Source organism: Gallus gallus, chromosome 2 (genome assembly GCF_016699485.2).
Source record: "Gallus gallus isolate bGalGal1 chromosome 2, bGalGal1.mat.broiler.GRCg7b, whole genome shotgun sequence".
Taxonomy (NCBI): Eukaryota; Metazoa; Chordata; class Aves; order Galliformes; family Phasianidae; genus Gallus; species Gallus gallus.
This window is the reverse complement of record NC_052533.1, coordinates 10544636-10567238: the sequence shown is the minus strand read 5'-3', so window position 1 is coordinate 10567238 and position 22603 is coordinate 10544636. Positions and strand designations below refer to the sequence as shown.

Here is a 22603-nt window from a genome sequence, read left to right as displayed (position 1 = left end):
CCTGAAAACCATCTATACAGTCTAGAGTCAGATTAGTGGAAACCAGCTTGATGGACTTTCTTTCCTAAAACTCTGTTCACTGGAGTGGGTACTTTTGCAGACAGTTTGCTACCTCATCCCTCTCCCTCCCATTCTCTTTTGTTAATATATATGAACAAACCCATCCCTTGAAGCTCAGCCACGGCCAAGATGTTTCAATTTTGTCAGCAGAAAGGATCCTGGACATTCTCAATAGTCCTGAGCTTGGAAAAGTATTGGAAAATATAGTTCCAGTTTCCTGATCTTTAGCCATGGCACTACAGATATGACCCCAGTATTCAGGATTCAGGATATGATCGAGAATACTTCAAAACTGATCAAATCGGTGCACTGTCTGACTCTTGCACTGAAGAACTAAGGGTGTAATAATTATTTTGCTATTTTACTTTGCATATGATGGCATGACAAAGAAGCCATCTGCGCATGGTGAAGTGACCAGCAGTGACTATTCACAGATGTTTAGTGCAGAGTACTGCTGTCAGCCATCAGCAGTGCGGCTGTGCTTGATGCTGATGAGGTGTATGCATACTCTGCTGGAAGTGACCATAGAAAAAGCTACACAGTGATGGCTCACAGTGTCTTTGCTGTGTGTAAAAACCTGGCATGTTTCTATCTACACGTCTGGAAGCCAAGCAAGGCCATGGCAAGCATGGTTGCTAAGCATATGCTTACTGCAAAGACTGGTACTTTAGATGGATTAGTGCCTGCCATAATTGGCAGTGTGGAAAAGCAGGATTACTGTTAAGCATCCATTATTATTTAAACTACATTGAATACTCATTGGTCTAATTTAAAGGTTAAATACAGAGAGAGGAGCATTAAATTTTACTCAGAAGAGAAACTTTGTATGCTGATAGACAAACTGTGTTAGAAGTCTGCTGATTGTCAGGACTGAGGGCACTAAGGGGCCTCTCTGACCTTGCCCAGCCCCACAGGCCTCCCCAAAACAGGCCACATGTCAGTCTCTACTCCAGGGAAGTCAGGTCCTGCCCTCAGAGTGCTGATATCTTTCAAGAAGCATAAGAGCAAAGGATTGTTCAGTTTGGGGAAATGGAGGCTCAGGGAAGATCTTACCACTCTCTGCAACTACCTGAACAGAGGTTGTAGCAAGGTGGGGATTGGCCTCTTCTCCCAGGTAACAGTGATAAGATGAGACGTAATGGCTTTAAGTTGCACCAGGGAGGGTTCTGGTTGGGTATCAAGAAAAATTCCTTCTCAGAAAGAGTGGTCAGGTACTGGAATGGGCTGCCCAGGGAGATGCTGGAGTCACTGTTCCTGGAGGTTTTCAAGAAAAGAGTAGATGTGGTACTAAGGGACATGGTTAGTAGTATGGTGATGATGAGATGACAGTTGGACCACATGTTCTTAGTGGTCTTTTCCAACCTTGATGATTATGATTCTATGATTCTAAAATTCAAGTCATGGTCATTAGAGTTTGCAGAACAAAATAGATAGAGGGCTAAATGAATAAGGTGCTGCTGACTGTGAGTATGCCCACTTCTGCAGCAGTTTAATTTCTATGAAGAAGTAGCTTTTATTTTCTGGTCATTTAGGAGAGGACTGTAGTCATCACATTCTCTTACCGGTGTATCCATAGTTAGTAAGGAGCTTGTTAGCTCTGTCAGATAGTCTGGTCTTTTGAATTAGTGCCTCTCAAAAAAACTTCTGCTTTACCAGAAAAGAGGATTTTCTTTGTTGTTGTGGAAAGAGGGAAAGATAGCTTGTACAAGGGAAAAAAAAGGTACTGAATTCACATGACTAATGGAATTAGATACATTTGAAGAGTGTGAGCTACATACATTTTCCAGTAACGGGGTCCTCTCCTCACCAGGATTTCTTGTGCCAGGGGGAAGAAGGTTTCCGATTTCTTTTGCATTGTAAAATGGAAGAAGAGAGCATGGGAGCTGTTTTATAATCTCTTGCTGAGATCAAAGGAGAAGGGAAGGTAAATGTTTCTGTAGTTCTTTCTCTCTGGTTCTGTACCAGCTATTTAGTAGAACTAATGGAGGCTCCAGTGTAGAAGAATCGGGGATTAGCCTCTTCATCTCTGTTGACTGTAAAGAGTCCAAAAGGATTAATACTATTAAGAGGAATTTCATCTAAGAGTATGAAGGAAATTCTCTCTCCCCTATTCATCTTTTCATCTTTGTTTCCAGAAATAACTCTGAGCCATGGCTTTTAGCCTCCCACCCACTCCTATTTTTTCTTCTTATTTTTCAATAAAGACAGACTTGGAAATATTTACACCACTGAGCATCTTTGAATTCATGAGACTTTTGACCAGGTTGCGTCAGAATTGTGGCAAACTAACAAGACTGAATAGCATTGATAAGTTTATCAGATCAGATTCTTAACTGATTTGAATCAGTGTTATTCCACTGACCTAAGCTGATATAACGTCATGTATGCTTGTGGACTTCAGTAAAGCCATATAAATTCACTCCAGCTGAGGATTTGACCCTTGAAGTTATGGAGTCTTATCCAAAGCAAACTGAACTTCTGTTGTGAATAGGTCTTCAAGGGAAAATAATTGCTAATTCAATGACTCCCACTGTTTTTATTGCACCTGCTAGTCATTCTGTGCTGCCAAAAATCTTTACTTTTAACTGGTGAATCAAGAGTTTTCCCAGCAGCTTCAATACACAGGAGATCAGAGGTGCAGAAGTGTATACGCAGGCCTCAAATGTTGTGTGTTAGAAGGTAAGACCCAGGGTCAGTCCATGAAGTAAAAGTGACATACTCAGGAGAAATCTTTCCAGCTAGACTTTTCACCTCAGAGCCCTATCAGATTTCCCAGTAAATGGTAGGAAAAAAAAATAACACCAAAAATCCTGGTTTAGGTGGGACTATTTGTCACATACAGTATTGTCATAGTCAGAGTTTATCTTGTGTTGAAACAGCCTGAAAGAGCTCACTGGGACTTATTTACAGCATGTCAAAGCAGCAATCCTAGTTTATGTATCAGTGCTGCAGCGCCATCCAGTAATATCAGTCCTCTGAATTGTGGAATTTGGATTTGAAGACAGTAAGCAACCTGCTCAGGAGGTTACAGTTCTGTGCTGTTCCTTTTGGCAGCCACTGAAGGGAGGTGAGCAGAGAAGAAATGTGATAAAAAGTAAATGGCACTTTCCTGCTAAGCTAATCAGTTCTGTTTGAGAACAAAGGGCTGTGCCAACTGCAAATCAATGCACTAAATCACTTCTGCTCTTGTGCGAGTCCTGCCACCGTGGCAGCTGCTAACAAGGGAATAAAGAAAACTGTTATTGGATATTTAGTAGACTTCTTAAGTGCTTGTGTAAAATCACATATTTAATTTAATGCAAAGTTATAAATGTAATTGGAGTTTATGAACATTACAGCAGGGAAGAGAAGAATAAGCTGCTGCTTCTTTCTGCACAAAGAGCTCTTTTATGCTCCCAGACCGTCCTTACCAGACTGTCTGCACTGTGAAAGAGCAGCTTTGCTGTGCGATTTTAGCACTTCACCAGTTTATTAAGGAGTAGATGTTGAGATAATGGTAAGTCTAATATTTCACATGGTTCTCAACAGGTTCAAGTCACAAAACAGGACTTATACATAATTTTTTTTCTAATGTCATAGACTGTGTTAACTAAGTCTTCATTGACTATAAAGAAAGCCTACAGCTTCATATGTTGATATGTACAGAAGTATGAGTAAGCTTAACTGGATAAGCCCACTATAGAACACAATGCACTCAATTGATACATTCAATGGTATAATATTGTATACTCTTTTTTTCCATTTTCCTTTCCAAATAATTCCCAAATAGCAATCTTTCTTGTCCACACCTGTGACTAGAACTAGTTCCTTTCTGTGACTAGACTTTTGGACATTTTCAGTGATTATATTAAATTGTCTATAAGAAGGCTGCATTTTTCCTAGAAAGCTCTTTTTCTACAGCATTCTCAGAATTCTGTTAGTCTAAAATACAAGACTCCCATATCTCTGAACCCCTGGCTCAAGCCTCTGTTGTACATACAGAGCAGCCCAACTTTGTCATCATTTAAATCATCAATCGTAGCTGTGCACTGAAATGCTTGATATAAAACACCCACGGGCAAACAGTAGACTGCCTTCTCTTTAATTACATCAATCCTCAATCACCCCAAAGCAATGCCATCCTTGGAAGTACTAACTCTGACAGGTAGTACTTCTGGGAATGCCATAAAAATGCCAACAAAGCAGCAATGGCAGAGAAAATAAGCTGCCTCATCTTTGGAGAATTATTGGACTGTACTAACATTCAAGGGTACAATGTCAGCACAATGCAGAAAGAGTTAGATGCATAGCCCCCATTATTATTGTTGATGGGAGTCAGGTGTCAAGTTTCCTTTGCATCACTCTGAAAACTTAGCCTCCTTTGCAAAGCTTTAGCCAACTTTTCCTTTGTCACCACTCTTAATTGAAGGACAGATTTGAAGTAACATGCAATCTGATTCAAGAAAGATTAAGATGGTAAGAAGAAAATAGTAATCAAATAACAGTGATGAACCTGAAACTTTCAGATTCTGCCAGCTGTGATGGAAAGCTCAGTAAATATTTAAGCCTCATGCTTTAAAAGGTGAAAATGGAGCAACACCTGGGACAGCCCCTTACTCTTTCTATCTGTCTCAGCTCCCACAGGATCAAATGGGAATTTAAGTGTCTAAATGCTTAAATAACCGGCTCAATTAACAGACATTACTTTTATCCATAACATCTTGTCTGAGAAACCCTTGTAAAGTTCAGCCCTCTTATAGTACCTGGAGAGAATTGTTGGCTCTCAGTATGTGCACATTTCTCAGTAAAAGCATCTCTAAATTATAACAGCGGTACCATTAATTTTCTCCCCACTTACATATTGATTGACAGAAGACTACCTCACATTATAAAGGATAAATCAGGGCAGAATTCACATTAACCATGTGTTATTACAGATGTACAAGAGACAGAAATATTTAAATTACTGATGAGTAAACATCCCATAAGCCAAACTGAGCTTCATATAGTTTTCTGTCCAAGTTTAGCCAAAAATCCTTGAGTAATAAACACTTGTATGTAGACATAAGAAATTAGAGAAATTAGCCTACACATCTTAATTCCAGCCAAACTGGTTTCCCAGATGACTGAAAAAGCACTTTCGCTTTTTGTTAATAGTATTTGATATGCAGCTGGCATACAATCGTATAGTCATAGGTAATGTCAATTATGCAGATTTATTATGTCTAATAAATCCAGTGGGCATTTTTATGCTGTCCATTGCAGGACATCAGCACACAGCGCTGGTGGCTTTATACAATCATTCTCTCTTCTGCTTCTCCTGTTTTCTAAAGTGATGACATCCAAAAAAATGTGGGGAAAAAGCCTGATACAGTTTATGGAGGGCAAAATAAAAATATTTCCAAAATAAATGTTCAGACAGCATAAGAGACTTGGGAAGATGTGATTTTTAAACTGCCATCTTCAAGCCACAGCCAGATTGCTTAGAAAATACCTAATATAGTACACTCCGCACACAGACGGAGATCCACCTAAACTGATAATAACTCAAGAGTTTTTATCTCTCTGTATCCTCAAGCAAGGCATCAGGAGAGAAAAACACTCCTGAAACAAAATTAAACAATTTTAGACCTAACTTTACAAGGCTGAATGAGATTTCAGGCTGTTTTGGGGGGAATCTAATAGAGAACAACACATGTACACACTGCCTTTCTTATATAAAATCCATCAACCACCTTTGTGTTTTTACTTACTATGCTCTTTACAAGAAGTAATAAGAAACTAATATATCACCACACAATGTGTTTCATTCTGTAAATGGTCTTCCATTGTAAAGGAATTGGGAGTAGGCTGTTAGGGAATGCTAAAGTGCAGTCACTGAGATTTGTCTGCTCAAATGCTTATTTACATTTATGTGGTGAAACTGCACCTACAGCCTATCATCTTCATCCTGGGAAAGCAGGATGGAGAGCTGCAAGACAGGCTACTGTGCAAAGAAATAATGCCCTAAATGCCGCAAATACTGTCTAAGGCCCATGTGATCAATTAAACATGTGCCAGAGCCTAGATCCTATACCAGAAGCTGTATTCTATGGATCCATACAAATCACAGTTCCAGATTTGTTGATGGCTCTTTCTGCTTCCAAAGTGATAGACAGAAATTATTTTGACCTCAAAATAATTGAGAAAGGCCATATGTACAAGCACTGCTGGGATGCAGGGAACTGAGTGGCCAGAGCACAGGACATGAACTGTGTTAGGGGCTGAGTATCACCAGCAAAGAATCTCTCGTAGCTTCCCCCAAAGCTTTTCAAGGACAGAAATCCTACGTCAACAAACAGTCAGAGTAGGAAGCACAGAGATAGGAGGATTCATTCTGTTACCAGCACTGAACTCACTCATGCTTCACAATTGGTGTTCCACAAAATACTGTAATGCCCTACATTGATATTATTTAATATACTGGCGTTTCAGAGCTCTTGTTTTGAATGAGGACCCCATTTTGAATACTGATAGAGCAGAGAGATATTTCCTGCTCCAAGAACTAGATAAATTAATAATAAGGGCAGCAAGTAGATCTATTCAGAGCAGACCCCTGCTCTTGGCAGGTCATGATTGTCTTCTGGGGGAGGCACAGGTGCAGGTGTTTCTGTATGTGGGTGCTATATCATACTAAGCAGCTTGTTGCTCCACTTCAGAGGAAGCTTCCATGGCTCTGGGTTCACACCTCTCTCTTTTAACTCGAAGAGCAACCAGCCTCCTGCAGCCACTAACCTTACCCTGAAACACTGACTATCCCAATGTTCCCTGTTTTTCCCTTCCCTTTGATTTTCAGGCAGGAAAAAAAAAAAAAAAAAAAAAGAAGGAAAGAAAAAAATAAAGTGTTCTGGCTTCTCACATCTTCATTTCAGTTCCCTGATGAAGCAGAAAACAAACGGCATAATGTTTAATACCTCTTTTTTTCTTTTAAAAAGTTAGACTCCTTAGTCTGAATATTTCTTTGCCTCCCTGTTTTGAGAAAAATGTTCCAGACAAAAATCCCATTCAGCCAGAAGATTTTTCTCTCAGCACATTCCTCTGCTGCCTTCAAGAAAAGCTTTCCTTCCTGTTCCCACGTGGGCTACTGTGGGATATCGCAGCAAAAACCTTGGATTGAAAACCAATTATAAAAAGCAGATCGTTAGTAACTGTCCACCTCAGAGGCCACACTCTCAGGGACCCCAAGCAGCATAGCTGCAGATGGGAACAGTCCCACACTATTTAACCCATTTCTATCCTCCAGTACACAGGCTTTTTTTCTTTTTTTTTACCCTTGGGCTGCTCAGTTGGATGCGCTGCTCTAGCTGCTTTACCTGATAGCTCTCAAGGGCCGATGATGCCAGCCAGACCTCACCTTCAATCTTCCCTCTGTAGGAATAAGAACAAAAAACAAACCAAGGAGGAACTGGCACATGCTACGAGCCCCTTGCAGATATATGCAGGCTTGAATTCATCACGTGCAATGTAAGGCACCAAAATGAACTCCTGCACCCATAACACAGCCATGCCGAGATTGACACAGCTATGCCAAAACTGACACAACCATGCCAAGGTTGCTGCCATGTCTGTTAAGAAACATGAACCACTTGAAAGTATATAAAGCATCCACATTAAAAACTTCACCACAGATAGAGGAGACAGACTGAGATGGTCATCCCAGCCACTCTGGCACCATTGTGGTCATTTGCATCACACAGAGCCTTCCCACTTGTCTGTTCAGCCAAAAGCACTTGGGCAATGGTATTACATCTCTTCACACTCAGTAATTCCTGTCTTGATGGCTGTTTCTCAAATTCATCTGTACAGGTTGGTTTTGACATCAAGAAAGTAAATCCCTATCTGGAAACTGGCTGCTTAAACTAAATGATGCAGCATGGTAGCTGTACAAGCCATAATTTAGGAAGCTGTGAGCCTCTCTCAGTAAGTGCTGTGGTTTGAAGACGTCGTTATTTTTCCCACAAAATTTATCACATTCTTCTTCTCTGTTCAGAAATCCCATTTGCTGTCAATCACCATCAGCCCAACTGCCTAGGATATCAGAAAGAAGGCAGAGAACCACCTCCTGATGTGCAGGCTCTCTTCCCTCCCTATTTCTCTCCTTTTAAAATAAAGTGAGGCTAACATGCCTGTAAAAATGCAACTGTTTAAATAGCTGCAAATGCTGCTTTAAAGAAATCAAATGAGTTTTTTTCAAATAAGTTCTGCATTATTACGTCAGAGTTGACCTGTCCTTGGTAATTTCATACTCCATAAAAACCAAATGAATTATTTAGGACTGGTTTATAATGTCCACATTGTGCTTTTAGAATAACGTGATTAAAGACAAAACAAACTCTGACAAACAAAGTAGCTTACGGTAATCAACTAAAATATGAGAATTTAACTAATTCAGTAAAACACTGCTAACACTGATCTGGCAAACAACCGGTAGCCATCTGTCAAATCCTTCTCATGTTCAGAAGTTGCATTTTAAAACACAATTATTAATAGTGCTCATTAGCTGCCAAGCAAAAGAGCATACCACACACTTCTGCTCAGAGATTAGCTAATATTAATAAATACTACTCACTTTTCCAAATTTGAACTAAAACTTGCTGTTTGATATCAAGGCCAGGACAAGTCTTTCCACTGGGGACCAGAGGGATAGGAGAGACTGTAATGATATCAGCCCAAGGACAACACCCAGCAGGTGCCAACTGTCTTCCTACAGCCCTTCTGCAATAACAGCTCCTCAACATCCCCACTAGACTGTCTATTCCACTGCTGCACTGTCCTTGCTGTTACAAAAGTTTTTTAATGTCTAAAGTGAATTCTCCTTGGTACAATTTAAGCCCATTACTTCTAGTTGTGTTAATGCACATGGAATGTAGTCCCTTCCTTTCTTCTGTGAGGCAGCTTTTTATGACTTGGAAGACTGTTGTTATGACCCCAGCCAGTCTGCTCTTCTTAAAGCCAAACAATTTGTCCAACATGTATAAGGACTGATTTTTAGAAGTGTTGAACTCCTGCCATTCCCATTGCTTTTATTCATGTGATTGAGAGTGAAAGAACCTCAGTATGTGTGATGATCAAGTTGTATTGTCTGATGCCCTGTAAACGCTGATAGGTACGAAGGGCACAAAAGCTGTCTATAGCTGTATTTGTGTATTCTTGTCTCTACAACAAATGTGTATTTAGAGAACCTGTGACCAGCCTTCTAACTGCATCCACAGGGCAGGAGCTGCTTTACAATAAGAGCAGATTTGAGTGGAAACTTGGCTGCTTTGTATGCCAAGCTTTGCTGAACCATTCAAACGAAACTGTTTTCTCTTGTCCTTACAAAAAAAAAAATATTGGCTGATGTTTTAACTTGTTGATATGATTCCATGACATAGCTACTGTCAAAACTGTGTTTATTTTAATTTTTTAAGTAAGTATTTACCATTGTTGGAAAATATATACTGACAAAGCTTGAATTCAAATCCTTTTCTGTCCCAAAACAGTGGAGAGTGATGTTTCTTCCTTTAATTGGCTTCTCATGTGGTGAAATGGTGATTTTGAGTTTGAGTTCCAGTTGGCATCACTTGGAAGGATGTTTTTATAATGAATGTGTTACAAAATATGATGTTATTGTCCTGTGTTAGCATTCCAGTATGGCTTGAAATAAATCCCAGCACTACCTGCTCTTTGTCTCTCAATTTCCATTGTAAATACAGAATTATTTGTGCCTTTGTAGGCCTTCAGGAAATAGCTCCTTCCTGCCATTGGAGGCTGTTGGTACAATTGTAATGCAGTCAGTAATATCTCCTGGTATAGCTTCTCGTAAATGTAGAGTTATATATTTTGTCTTTCTGGAGAAAAGAGTGTTTGAAATGTCTTGTTTACCTCTCTTCTGACCTTTGAAAACAACTTCTTTTGAAAAATACAAAGAACATTTACAGTTATAAATAAAAATTACAGCTTGAAATTTGGGACTTTAAATTTGGGCCTTTAAATTTTGTTTTGCTTCTTTTTGGGGAAAAAAAAAATCATAGCAGGAGAATAAGGGAAAAAAAAAAACAAAAAAAGGAGTCTTAATTTAAAGGTATATATAAGGAACTGTGTGGCATTTTTGTATCCAAAGAAAGATACCCTTTATTTTTATTCATAATATTTCATCAAATTGGCACAGACTAATAGTGACGCACATTAAAATATATACAGATTGTAAAGGATGAATACACAATTTAGTTAATATTGTTCTAAAATGTTAAACAAAGATAATACCAAATTTCACACCATTGACAATAAAGCTAAAGCAGTGTCCTGTAATGCATATATGGTAGGCAATAACATGCAAAAGATGGAAGTACACCATCATTGTGGTAGATATATATCTAACCAGATTAATTCCCTGTAAACACCTACTTTTAATTATCCTGTCATCTATCTTTCCCACCTCTACAGGCTCCATAATTCACCTTTGCTGTGTGCATACTGAGGTTTTTCTCCTCCTCCTTCCAGACACACACTAAATCTTCCATTGTTCAACCAATGGATTGACATATTAAATTCTAATTTTTATTGTCTGTATTGATTGAAAGATATCTTGTTATTAGAGCCTGCCTGAGCTTCGTTGACATGAACCCATCCATTGCTGCTCTAGGAGCGCAGTAAATTTTGCTGTCTAAGATCTTTGCCACAGAAAGTGAAGGCACAAACAAAGTCTTTGGGGATAGGTGCTAAGCAGAAACAAACAAAAAAAAAGTACCTTAAGAATACACTTCAGTTCACTGCATATTGATATCCAGACATCAGCATTGCTGATGCTGAAGTTAGGTACTTCTCTGGTCCTAAGTCTATCTGAAGTGTTCTTCTTATCAAAGATTTCATATGTTCTTCTAATTTCAGTGACAGAAACTGGTTAAGAAGCTACAGAGAGAATAACAGCCTTAATCCTGATCACAACTCAACAGTCTAACATGCACCAAGACAGCATCTTACAGAGATACTGCATTTCTCAGGGAGCAAAGCCTTAGCAAAAAGTGTCAAAGTATTCACTTAGGAAAATCTTTTGGCTAAAGCATTCATAGCTTCATTCTTTTGGTTCGTGACATCATTACAATCTCTTAATGAAATTGCAATTCAAGGAGGCTAATTTGTGCTCTAATTATATATTAGTCTGGGCTGAAAGGTTTCTGGACAGAGAAAGGTTTTCTTCAGGCAATCTTTTATTCTGCTTATTGTATTTACTTAACAAAGAACAGTCAGCTTTTACAGTGCTTTCTCATAATAGAGTAGAGCTGTAATATTTCCTAGCTAAGGGCAAACATCTGCAGTAATTTTTTGATGGATTCTGATAACAGTCTTTAACAAGAGCAAGGATTAATTGCAAATGTAGGAATAACCAAGCTGAAAAGCTAACGGATGTACTGGTGAAATAGAAAACGTTTAAGAGCTCTTCAGCCAGAAAGCCTTCCAGATCAGTGGCTGCATGAGAAAAGAATGTATTAGCCAGGTAATTCAAGGAAATTCAGAGAAATACTTTCTCACCGACAAATAAAGTTTCCAATGCAAATAATCTGTCCCGCATGACTTGACAGAAGACATGCTTAAATTGTTTTTTATGCTTTTGCCATAAGATGAAAGCCCAGCATTGCACAATTCATATCCTCTTCCCCTCACTAAGACTTTTTAAGCATATAGATACTGGCTGTGGCATGGGAAGTACACTTCTGTGCCATCTAGTATCGTCAGCATAAAGAAAAAAAGGAAGATTAAAAAAAAATACACTTAAATTGAATGTGAATAAGTATTTCAAACAAGATTCTTGTAGTTTGGACAATATTTTCCTGTGACACACCATAAAAATTTTTCCAAATACCAAATCAACAATTTCTAGAAGAATTAGAATCCATTGTGGTCTCTGGTGCCAACTCTTGCCTCCATTCTCTGAGACTTCTGGTTCAAACTCTGTCAGACAAGGGAAATAAGAGCGGGTGAATTCATGGTCTCACTCAGCAGAGGAGTTCCCGTCTCTCAGGGCTGCCTGCCTCCAGCTCCCACTTTCCTGCCCCTATCACAGCCCTTATTCACACCTCCCATATCCCCAGCTCCTTCCCACCCGGGGTCTGGGCTGCAGGAAGGCAGTGCTCAGGCTACACTGCAAGGAAGCACAACCAGAAGCGCTGCCTAAAAAGTGGGGATCAGCCTCTTTTCCCAGATAACCAGTGATTGGACAAGAGGTTATGGCTTTAAGTTGCACCAGGGAGATTCAAGTTGGATATTAGGAAAAATTTCTTCTCAGAAAGAGTGGTGAAGTATTGGAACAGGCTGCCCAGGGAAGTGGTGGAGTCACCATCCTTGGAGGGGTACATGAAAAGGGTAGATGTGGCACTGAGGGACATGGTCTAGAGTAGTCAGGTATGGGTTGATGGTTGGACTCAATGATCTCAGTGGTCTTTCCAACCTTAATGACTCTATGATTAGATACAAAAGTCAGTAGGGATCTGTATTTGGGATTTGCAGCGCCAACTGTAGCAAATGTGTTACAATTCTGTGGATTTTGGCGGAGTTGGGAAAAAACAAAAAGGAAAGGGACTTACCAAGATGTTTTCACATGAGTAAAAGTGTGGAGTAGATCAGGATACATTGACAAAATGCTGAATTTATGTCTCTTTTGTTCTGTTTTCTTCTAGAAAAAGTAAGCATACTGTCAACCTTTATAGCACCCTTCAAGTATCTGAGTCCTGGTTCAAGCACCATGGAGGATGAAGACAATTTAAGTAAGCAACCTCTTTTTTTTATAGGTAAATGAAAATTTACCAGAAATAAAAGCTCTGTAGGTTTGGGGCAGCTGTGGAAAAAAAGAAGGTTTCTGAACAGTGGTAGGCCCTAAGTCCAGTCCTCATGTAAAATGCAAAGATCCCTGATGCTGAGTGCAGACATATTCTCTGGTCTCCAGTAAGGGAGACGTTAATCTCAGCCAGCCTACCTACTTTTCCCTGGGCAGGGATGGTGAAATATAAGTGGTGTGTCACAGATACAAGGGAAAATAGTTACGAAAAGGAGATGTTTATATGCAGGGAAAATAGTTACAAAAAGGAGATGTTTATATGCAGGGTCACAGGATTGTGGAGCTACTTCCCTTCCCTTCCCTTCCCTTCCCTTCCCTTCCCTTCCCTTCCCTTCCCTTCCCTTCCCTTCCCTTCCCTTCCCTTCCCTTCCCTTCCCTTCCCTTCCCTTCCCTTCCCTTCCCTTCCCTTCCCTTCCCTTCCCTTCCCTTCCCTTCCCTTCCCTTCCCTCACCTCCCCTCTCCTTCAGTTACGTTATTTTGTTTGCTTGCTGACTCAGTCTACATAAGTCAAAACTATTCTTGTACTATATCTTTCCTCCCAGTTTATTCTTCCACAATTACAAAGTACTTTTGCAAAAGTAAATGCTGCAGGTTTTGCAAGATTCTTTTCTCCGTCCACCTGGAGAAAGAAGAAAAAAAAGAAAGAAAGAAAGAAAGAAAGAAACCAAATCCAATTGAGAAGGAGATGACAGGGTTCATTACGTAGATGTAACCACAAAATTAGCCACAGGGCACTGTGGGCACAAAATTAGTTCTGGGGCACTTACATCCAAAAAATAGCACTGACATTCCTGATACCGTGACTGCGGAGCTAGATGGAAGCACTGCTGGGCTGGGGGGAGATGTGAAGTCTTCAGAACACCTGCCATCTCAGGAATGTACTGCTAGGGCTGGACAGCCATCAGTGAGCCCTCCATTTATCATCCAGAAGCAATTATCACGTGTTATCCAGCCCTGGTTATTGAAACATAACTCGAATCATTCAAAAATAAATAAATAAAGGGGGCGGAAGCTTTCTGAATCAAATGAACAACTCTCTGAGTTTTAGTATCACCTACCAGATGGATTCCTTTCCCAGCCAGACACACACTGATATGTTGCCCTATTAAAGGCAGTGGGTGGGAGGAATGGGGTTTTTTTTTCCCTGTTGTTGCTAATCTGCCACGATTTGATCATGATGCAGCATGAAGGGGAATAGCTTTTGAAGGAGCAAAGCCCTCAGCTTTCTGCTGCTGAGGATCAGTCTGTACTGCTGCACAGGGAATGGCAATTTTTTGCATATCATAGGAAAGGTGAAAAAATCTTGAAAATCCTTCAGAACTGGTCCCAGGGAGGCTACATTTTCAGGAAGAGATATGAGAAGTACACGCTGGAAACATATTATGCACATGATGAGCTTCTGCAGGCACCTCCTGCGTAATGTTTCCCAAAAGTGCTGCTTAGTTATTTTTAGGTAATGTAGGAAGTTTGTACAAGCCAAACACTGTAACACCATTTTCTTACTGCTGCTGTAATGCTAAGACTGCTTCGTGCCTGTGCTGGTTATAAAATAGCTCACATGGACAGGGTTAGATGTTTTCTGAAAAAATAGCAAATTTCACTGTTTTCAAGAACATTGCACCTAGACCTCTCTTGGGTCAAACATTCACTTCTTGTATAATGGCATACATCCCATCAATTTCTATAGCATGCAGGTACTCCTGTACTAATTAGACATTTCAAAGAGCTTCAGTGATTTGCTCTGAAGAAGCAGAAACTTATTTTGTGTTAGCAATTTAACAAAAGTGTAGGACAATGCCAGCAAAGTAGAGCAGTGGTGGGTTATCCTTGCTATCTGTGTATTCTCTGAGAGCATCCCTGCCCTTACTGTGCTGTATCAGTAATCAGTATGCAGAGTTCCACTAGCTGAAATGGATTCAAGTTCTGTTTCATATTCCTTTAGACCTGCTTTAATAGGGGAGCCATGCCAGGTTAACTGCAAGTGCATTTTCAACTGGTGGTTATTAGCATATAGGCAGTACTAATGTGGTTTATGATCCAGAAACTAATGCTGGATAAAGGTACTGAAGACTCTAGGCAATTTTGGAATGGCATTTTTGGACAGGCTGTAATCAGTCTCCAGTGCAGTCTTTACACTGACCATGAGAGAAAAGGAACACCCCATATATTCCTAGTGGTTGGCAGCTAAGGGTTTAAAAATTGTAACAGGGTTAGAAATAGGATATTTAGCTCTGTACTCTGTCTTCAACATTTGCTGTTAGTGATGCACTGAGAAAAAGGATGCTTAAATGGTGATTGTCCCCTCAGTTTATCTTTTTAGCACTCAGCAAGGAATTTACTTTGCACCTGAACCATCATATTTCTTGTTCACCAACAGACCTGTCTCGTCCTCTCCAGAGCCTGCTGATACTTCTGCTCTCAACAACAGCAAGGAGCAGCAGTTCAGTGATTTTTTTGTGTTATAAAAAGTACACCCTTTTGTTGCTTCAAATCTCCTGTCTCCAGGGCTTGGACTGATTGAAACAGTAAATAATCATTCCCTGTTCACTGCCTGCTTTCCTTTCATGATGCTGCAGACCTCTGCCTGCCCTGATCTTGAATTGTTCCATCCACACTATGCCACAACAATGCAGACTACCATCTGACACAGATACTCACAAATCTGGGCTCTACCTCTAGCAGGAGCATATGATTCCTGTGGAACTGATTGTGCTGTGGTGCCAAATGCATAGATGTGGTGCACATACCTCTTCTCAATGCCTGCAGGGATCTGCTGATGGTCCCCAGCATATGCATCTCAGAAACAGCAGAAGTCATGTGCAGTGTCTCCCAGACCAAGATTCAGTGTTTTGAAGCTTGTTTAGTTTTGAGCCTGTCAGTTAAATCCCTCTTCAGGCAGCATAAGGCCCCAAAGCTTTTGATGGCACATTTGAGATACAGCAAGCTCCATGTCTCTAAAAATGCAGCAAGCAACTCCTCCAGCAATAAAAGCCCCAAGCTATCTCACACCAGCAGACAAAGGAGAATCAGACCCCCTGGTTTTATTTTGAAAGCTGTATCTATTGCCTCCATTTGAATCTCTCCCATGCTTAAAGCTAAGCTAAACTCTGGTCCTGATTCAGGCAGACAAGTACTTAAATGTATTCCTGCTCAGAGCTGCCCAGATCGTTGGCTGCACGTACTCGTTTGTTAACTTGGAGAGAGCACGTGAAAGTATGAGCATCAGCACAGTCAGGTCCTGTGAATAATTTCCCACGTTGTTAAGAGCTGTGCTACAGGTGTTTGAATTTCAGTTACTTCAGATAATACTTTGGGCAAAGTTCAGTATCTTCATTCTGGAACAGCCAAAGGCAATGGCAATCACTTCCAAAAATTTTCAGTCCCCAGTTTAACTAATCAAAATCCTGTACTTTTGTGCATTGGTAATGTTTCCCTTCACAGATCGCTGTTGCACACCAATAAATCCTAGCAATATTGTTTTAAGCAGTCTGAGCCCTGTGAGCTGGTGGAGAGGGCTGCAGCTGCAACAGAGAGATCAGGGTTGGTTTCTCTTAAGTAGGTTCACCATACTGACTTCTTTCATGAGGATTTTATAGAATGTGTGTGCTTGCATGTTAGAGAGGAAGGAGTGAATCCCGCTGTTAGCTACAAGTTTACTATTCTAAAATCAAGAATACAGACCTGGAAATCCCCAGCCTAAAAGTCCCCAACCCTCTATTATGGATTCAGTAAGTGTATGAAAATGTCATCTGCTTGCATGAAGAAATGGCCCTACATTGCTTTTGATGTAGTAGCTGACCTTGTACAAAGGTACTGAGGCTCTGGCTCACAGGTTCATACCTATTGCTTCTGATTTAAACATTTTTAATTTCAAGAATGTCAGGAATTACGGAGGTCAGTCCATTTAACCTCCACAGTTAATGTAATGTAGATGAACAGCAAAAACATACTGTACATAAGCAGGTCAAACAGGAGCTAGATATTAAAATGCAGAACATGGGAAATGAAAATTAAGTCCTATCTGTATTGTGGAAAATGCATTGGTAGTAACCTTGTGAATGCTAAACATTCATAACAGTAATAACTTCCAGCATCAGAGAAATCAGTTGAATCAGAATTTTGCTACACTACAGAAACTGCAAAGTCTTTCTTTCAATATCACAGCTTCTCAATAATGTACTGCCCCTTGTGACTCAACACAAAAGATGCCAGCCAGAGTGAAGAAGTCATCTACCACCTCTCCTTCCCCATCCTCCCTGGAAGTTGGCTAGGTAGCAGAATAACCTTCAACAGGAACAATATTATCTCTTCAAATGTAGCGTGGAGTATCGGATGGGTAGTTCTGTAGAGCCCTTATGACCCAGAGACATAGGCAGTGTCATTATTAGTGATGCATTATAGTTCTGAAAAGCTCTTGATGATGCAGACTTTCTAGGTTAACTCTACTGTGCATAATGACCAAAAGGAAAAAAAAAAAAACATGAAAGAACAGTCAGAAGATTGAGGAACAGTGCATAAATAAATGTATTTCACTAACTGCTTTCTTCTCTCCCATTCAATTACTGAAGCCAATACAAGTCTGCAATGTCTCCTCTTGTTTATGATACTGCAAAAATCAATGAATAAAGTTACCCAAGCAGATATGACAGTTCATAATTATTGTTTTAGAAATATTACCCTATAGATTAGAAATTGTGCAAAAAAAAAAAATTGTAATATTTTTCTTTCTCCTTTTTCTTAACTCTGACCCCTTACAATTTTATTATTCTCCAACCTTTCATCATAGGAGAGACATATTTGATTATCATTTCTTCCAAATGTAGAGAATGTGTTTGGGGAACTCAAGAGCAAAGATATTACAGGAGATAAGAGCTAACAGGGCTGAAAATGATCCACAGTTTTGCATCTTTGCTGTGTGCATCCTCCGACTTACCCCTTTCCTTTTAGTGCTCTTCATTTCTAAAATTGCTTGTGATTGTTCTATTACAGCTGCTTACAGTATTTATCTTACGTAGTTTGGTGTCATTTGCCTGCTTTGTCTGATTTTCACAATAGAAGTACATGTGCCACCATTAGAGAAATAATCTCATGTCTACTACACAGAGGTCTCATAAAAGGCACATTTCAAAGACCTCCTATTTCAAAGATACCTGAAAATATAAAGTAATTTCGCATTGTCCGGCTGCTGTCAGATATCACACAAGTCCATCAGGCTTACAGGCTTTTTGAAGCTGCCTCTGTTTTCTATGACATGATGACTTCTGGCCTGTTGCACCCTGTACTGAAGTCTATGAAGAAGTCTGCTACATCCTGGCCGTTCAGGATAGGGTCCTCTAGATATTCTAGTGGCTGTAAGGACACTTGCATGGATTTCCGCTACTGTGACTAGGCAAAAGCAGATCATAAATACAGACATGTCACCTTCACGCACACCCACCTTTGTGTCCATCTATCTGTTGTGCTTGATGTCTGCAAGTTTTACACTTGAATCACTGTATTCTTTTTCACTATATCAGAGAGAACTCTGGTGGCCAAACACTACACTAGAGAATTTCATGGAGCAAATTTAAGTAATGTTTATTTTATATCCCATATGTTTAGTTAATCATATGTTAGTGAGAGTGATTAAGGCACGATGCTTTATGGTACTCTGAAAATGAAAGGAAAAAAAAAATAGCTGAAAAAGATACTATATGAATTACTAATACAAATAACCCCCTGAGCTTTCCTATTCTGTCATGCATAATCAATACAAATTCTTTGCAACCCTGAATACAGTGTGAAGCACATGCTATCTTTCTTTCCATGCTTCCTGACTATAATATCGCAAGGTACCATATCTGGGTCTGTAAAACCTACTGGGGAAGAGGAGAGAGGCGGTGTGAAATACAGAAGCAAATCTGCTTCCTTAAAACAAAACAAAACAAAATAAAGCGTGTCTGAGTCAAAATATTAAAAAAAAATAACAATAATAAATCTATTCTAGAATGAAAACATGAGAAAGTCCCAGTGGAAAATGGCTGGCCAAAGTCACTGCCAAGACAAACAGAGCAAAGTTAAAGTTGGCATCTCCTTCCCCTCAGATCAGAGCTTCCATAAATAGAGTTGTGAACTCAACAAGAAAAGACCACGTTATCCTTGTGTCTTACTTAACCTGACCTTTTAAATGTCTTATTTCCAGTTAGGCTGGTTTAAAGATGTCACATTTTATACAGCTGAATGCCAAGTGATGAAGCTTTTCTTTTTCTATTATGTATTTCTTTTTCTTTCCTTCCTCACCTGTCTTCATTCTCTCTCCTTAGCTTTACAAAGTAAAAATTAACTAGTCACTGTAGTCACTGAAGACCTTAATTTGTCAGTCCGTGTTCTGCCTCAGCAAAGCACCTTGCACACATACAGAGCTCAGCAAATAGCGTCAGTGAAACACAGATGCAGGCTGGAAGCTTGGTGTGTGCTGAAGGGTTTCTATGAGTGGAACCAAAAGCCTTAGCCCTACAAATGGGCTGCCCCATGTCCAGTTGCACCAGGATTTTTACACAGATCCAAGTGGTGAGATGCTCTTTTTGAAACAACTCACATGAGAGCAGCATTACTGTTCTGATGAGAAAAAGTATTTTGATGCAAGTGCAGCTCATCGGGACATTAAAGTAGGTTTTTAATTAGGATGCTTGGTTTCATATAATTCTCTGCATGCTCCCATGATGTCAGCACAGCCCAGGACTGGGCTGCAGCAAAGACTTACTGCTCCAGCAGAAGCTCCTGGAGGCACAGCCAGCTGCTCACCAGTCATATCCTTGCAGCCAGTTTGCACAGAAGGGTAGAGGCTAACACAGCTATGGCCCTGTAGCAATTGGGAAGATGATTCTCTGCCCTCTCTCTAAGACCACATAGACCTTCCCTGTGCTTGGGACTCACACAGCCTGCAAAGATGGCAAGGTCGTGTCTGACAGTAACAAAACATCGAAAGGGTTCCACGAGCACTGCTGGCTGGAATGCAGCAGGCAGACAGGCAATGCTCTGCTCTGAAAGGGATCAGGTGCATCGCCCCAGGGATGGGCTGCTTCAAGGGCTGATTAAGGTCTTTTTTACTTCCCCAATTTGGTATCTGCCACAAGCAAGGCACAGCAGGGCTGTGGGCTGCATCCGAGATGCAATATATTTAAACAAAATCATCAGAAACTACAGAAATGTTATAGAATGATTATTTAGGTATTAGCACATTTTTTGTGTCATTCGGGACATCAGTGAAATGAATCTCTGTTCTCAGTCATACATCTGCTGTAGCAAAGAGCTCTGCCTTGCAGCACAGGTATTGAACAAGTGTAGTTGGGAGCAAAGTGTGATTCACTGGCTCAACAGAAGCAGAGTGCTCCCTTCATAGATATTGTGGTTGTTTCATTCCCTTCCCCCATTGCAGTAGTGCTTCCTGGCAGTCTCTCTCTCCCATCACTTTCTTTGACATAGATCATCCTTTACATCAGTAATCACTCCTGTCATGATGCTCTGGCTTCTCGTAGTCTGATTCTGATTTACCTACATTTTTTTTTTGCAAAATTATTTGTAGCTGATATGGGAACTAAGAGTATCTGCAATTGAACTTGACAGAAAGACTTTCACTTATTAAACTGAAATCTGAGCCCAGACCAAATTATGGTTTCAAATGCAAGAAAGGTATTTCTGATAATTTCTTAGGCTGGATTTGTGATGTTAGCAACAAAAGAGCCTATGGGTTGAGTACAACTGGTCAAAGTATTGATAGCAAATAAATTATTCAATGCATTTGCCCATTTTTCTATTTGTGAATCATTTGTGAATCATTTCTGATTTCTAATAATGTGTTCATAAGCATTCACCCACATGGATTATGGAAAAAATCTCAGCCTAAGGGAGCTTTGCAAACGATTCACTTTCTACTAGTAATTATCCAGTGTGAATACAGCATTTTATTTAAGTCACAAGGCATCACTTATACTTCATCTTTGAATGATGTAATCTTTTTAAAACAGGAGGCTATTGACTAATAGAAGTAGAATTTAGGGACAAGTAATCATTCAGGATATGCAGAGAATCTATGTTATAACAAGTAAACCACTATTTGAGGAGGAAAATGAAAACAAAAACAAACAGGAAAAGCAAAGATATCTATCATTAACCTCTTTTTTCTTTTTTGGCTATTTTGCCAGCCCAAAAAATGATGCCAGCTGCTCTGATGACAACCATAATGTGAGGTTTGTTCTTTCTTTACTGACAGGTACCAGCAGTGCAGAAGTAAAGGAAAATCGAAACATTGGCAACCTGGAGGATCATCCAATATCCTCCAATGAGAGGCCAAGAGGGGGAACACCTAGCAGTAAGAGAAAAAGGCCCTTAGAGGATGGAAATAATGGCCATTTCTGCAAACTCCAACTCATCTGGAAGAAAGTATCATGGTCAGTGACACCAAAGAATGCTCTTGTCCAGCTACATGAACTTAAACCTGGTTTACAATACAAAATGGTTTCCCAGACAGGCCCAGTGCATGCTCCAGTCTTTGCTGTTGCTGTGGAAGTAAATGGACTTACGTTTGAAGGCACAGGACCCACAAAAAAGAAAGCCAAAATGCGTGCTGCAGAGCTAGCTCTGAAGTCATTCGTTCAGTTCCCCAACGCCTGCCAAGCTCACTTTGCCATGGGGAACTGCATTAACCCATCCACGGACTTTACTTCTGATCAGGCAGACTTCCCAGATACTCTGTTCAAGGAGTTCGAACCATCCACACACAGTGAGGACTTTTCGGTCTATAACCCAGTTAATAACGAGTTGCTTTCCACCGCTTATCGACATGGGCGCTTACTCTGCCACACATTGGACTTAATGGGCCATGGTAAGCAGAACAGACACAAGATGGCATCCAAAGCGGAGAGCGAGAAGAACCCAGTGGTGCTGCTAAATGAGCTGCGCTCGGGCCTGCGGTACGTCTGCCTGTCGGAGACCGTGGAGAAGCAGCACATCAAGAGTTTTGTGATGGCGGTGCGAGTAGACGGGAGAACATTTGAAGGCTCGGGACGCAGCAAGAAGCTGGCTAAGGGCCAAGCAGCACAGGCCGCACTGCAGGCTCTCTTTAACATTCGGCTGCCCAGCCACATTCCCAGCAGGAGTAAATGTCACCATTTGCCACAGGTGAGAGCTCCTGGGTAGCCACCACCACACTGGAAGAGCTCATTCAATTAGCGTGATCAGTATTGCTATAGCTGTTATTGTTCTATCAGATGGCTCCTCTGACATTATAGCAAAAGCTGTGCAATGAAATAGCTATTTTCTCGTAGAAACAGCTATCTGCCACAAGCAAAAGCTTAAAAATCGTATCCCAAAATCATTGGGCAGAATTTGCCAGCCCTTTCCATGTGAGGCATAGATGAGAGGGCGGAAGGCAGGGTGAAATGTCAGTGTTTCCATTTGCTAGAGAGAATGATAACATTGATACAGGCAGAAAAAGCAAGTCATTTTGTAATGCTGATTCTTTCTTGACAGATGGAAGTCCATAAACAAAGGGATATCCCATGTCTTCCTTCTACAGTTAACTTTTGCTGAGGACAGCACCATCCAGAGGAAAGAGCAGTGACAGGGCACGTGTCTTTGTTGGAGCAAATTTTGCAATTCTAGAATAGAATTTCTGCCTCTAGAAAAGTTAAGAATTTTTGTTTAGTATAGGTTTACTTTTTGTTTTGCATT

General features: G+C 40.3%; 1 protein-coding gene across 1 annotated transcript in view; it reads left to right on the top strand.

Moving 5' to 3' along the window:
- Window positions 1-22603, top strand: part of ADARB2 (adenosine deaminase, RNA specific B2 (inactive)) — a 299619-nt gene that overhangs the window by 178639 nt on the left and 98377 nt on the right. The window contains exons 2-3 of the mRNA XM_418563.8: window positions 12735-12821; window positions 21144-22051. Coding sequence (XP_418563.5) covers window positions 12735-12821; window positions 21144-22051 — 995 coding nt within the window. The remainder of the gene's footprint in view (window positions 1-12734; window positions 12822-21143; window positions 22052-22603) is intronic.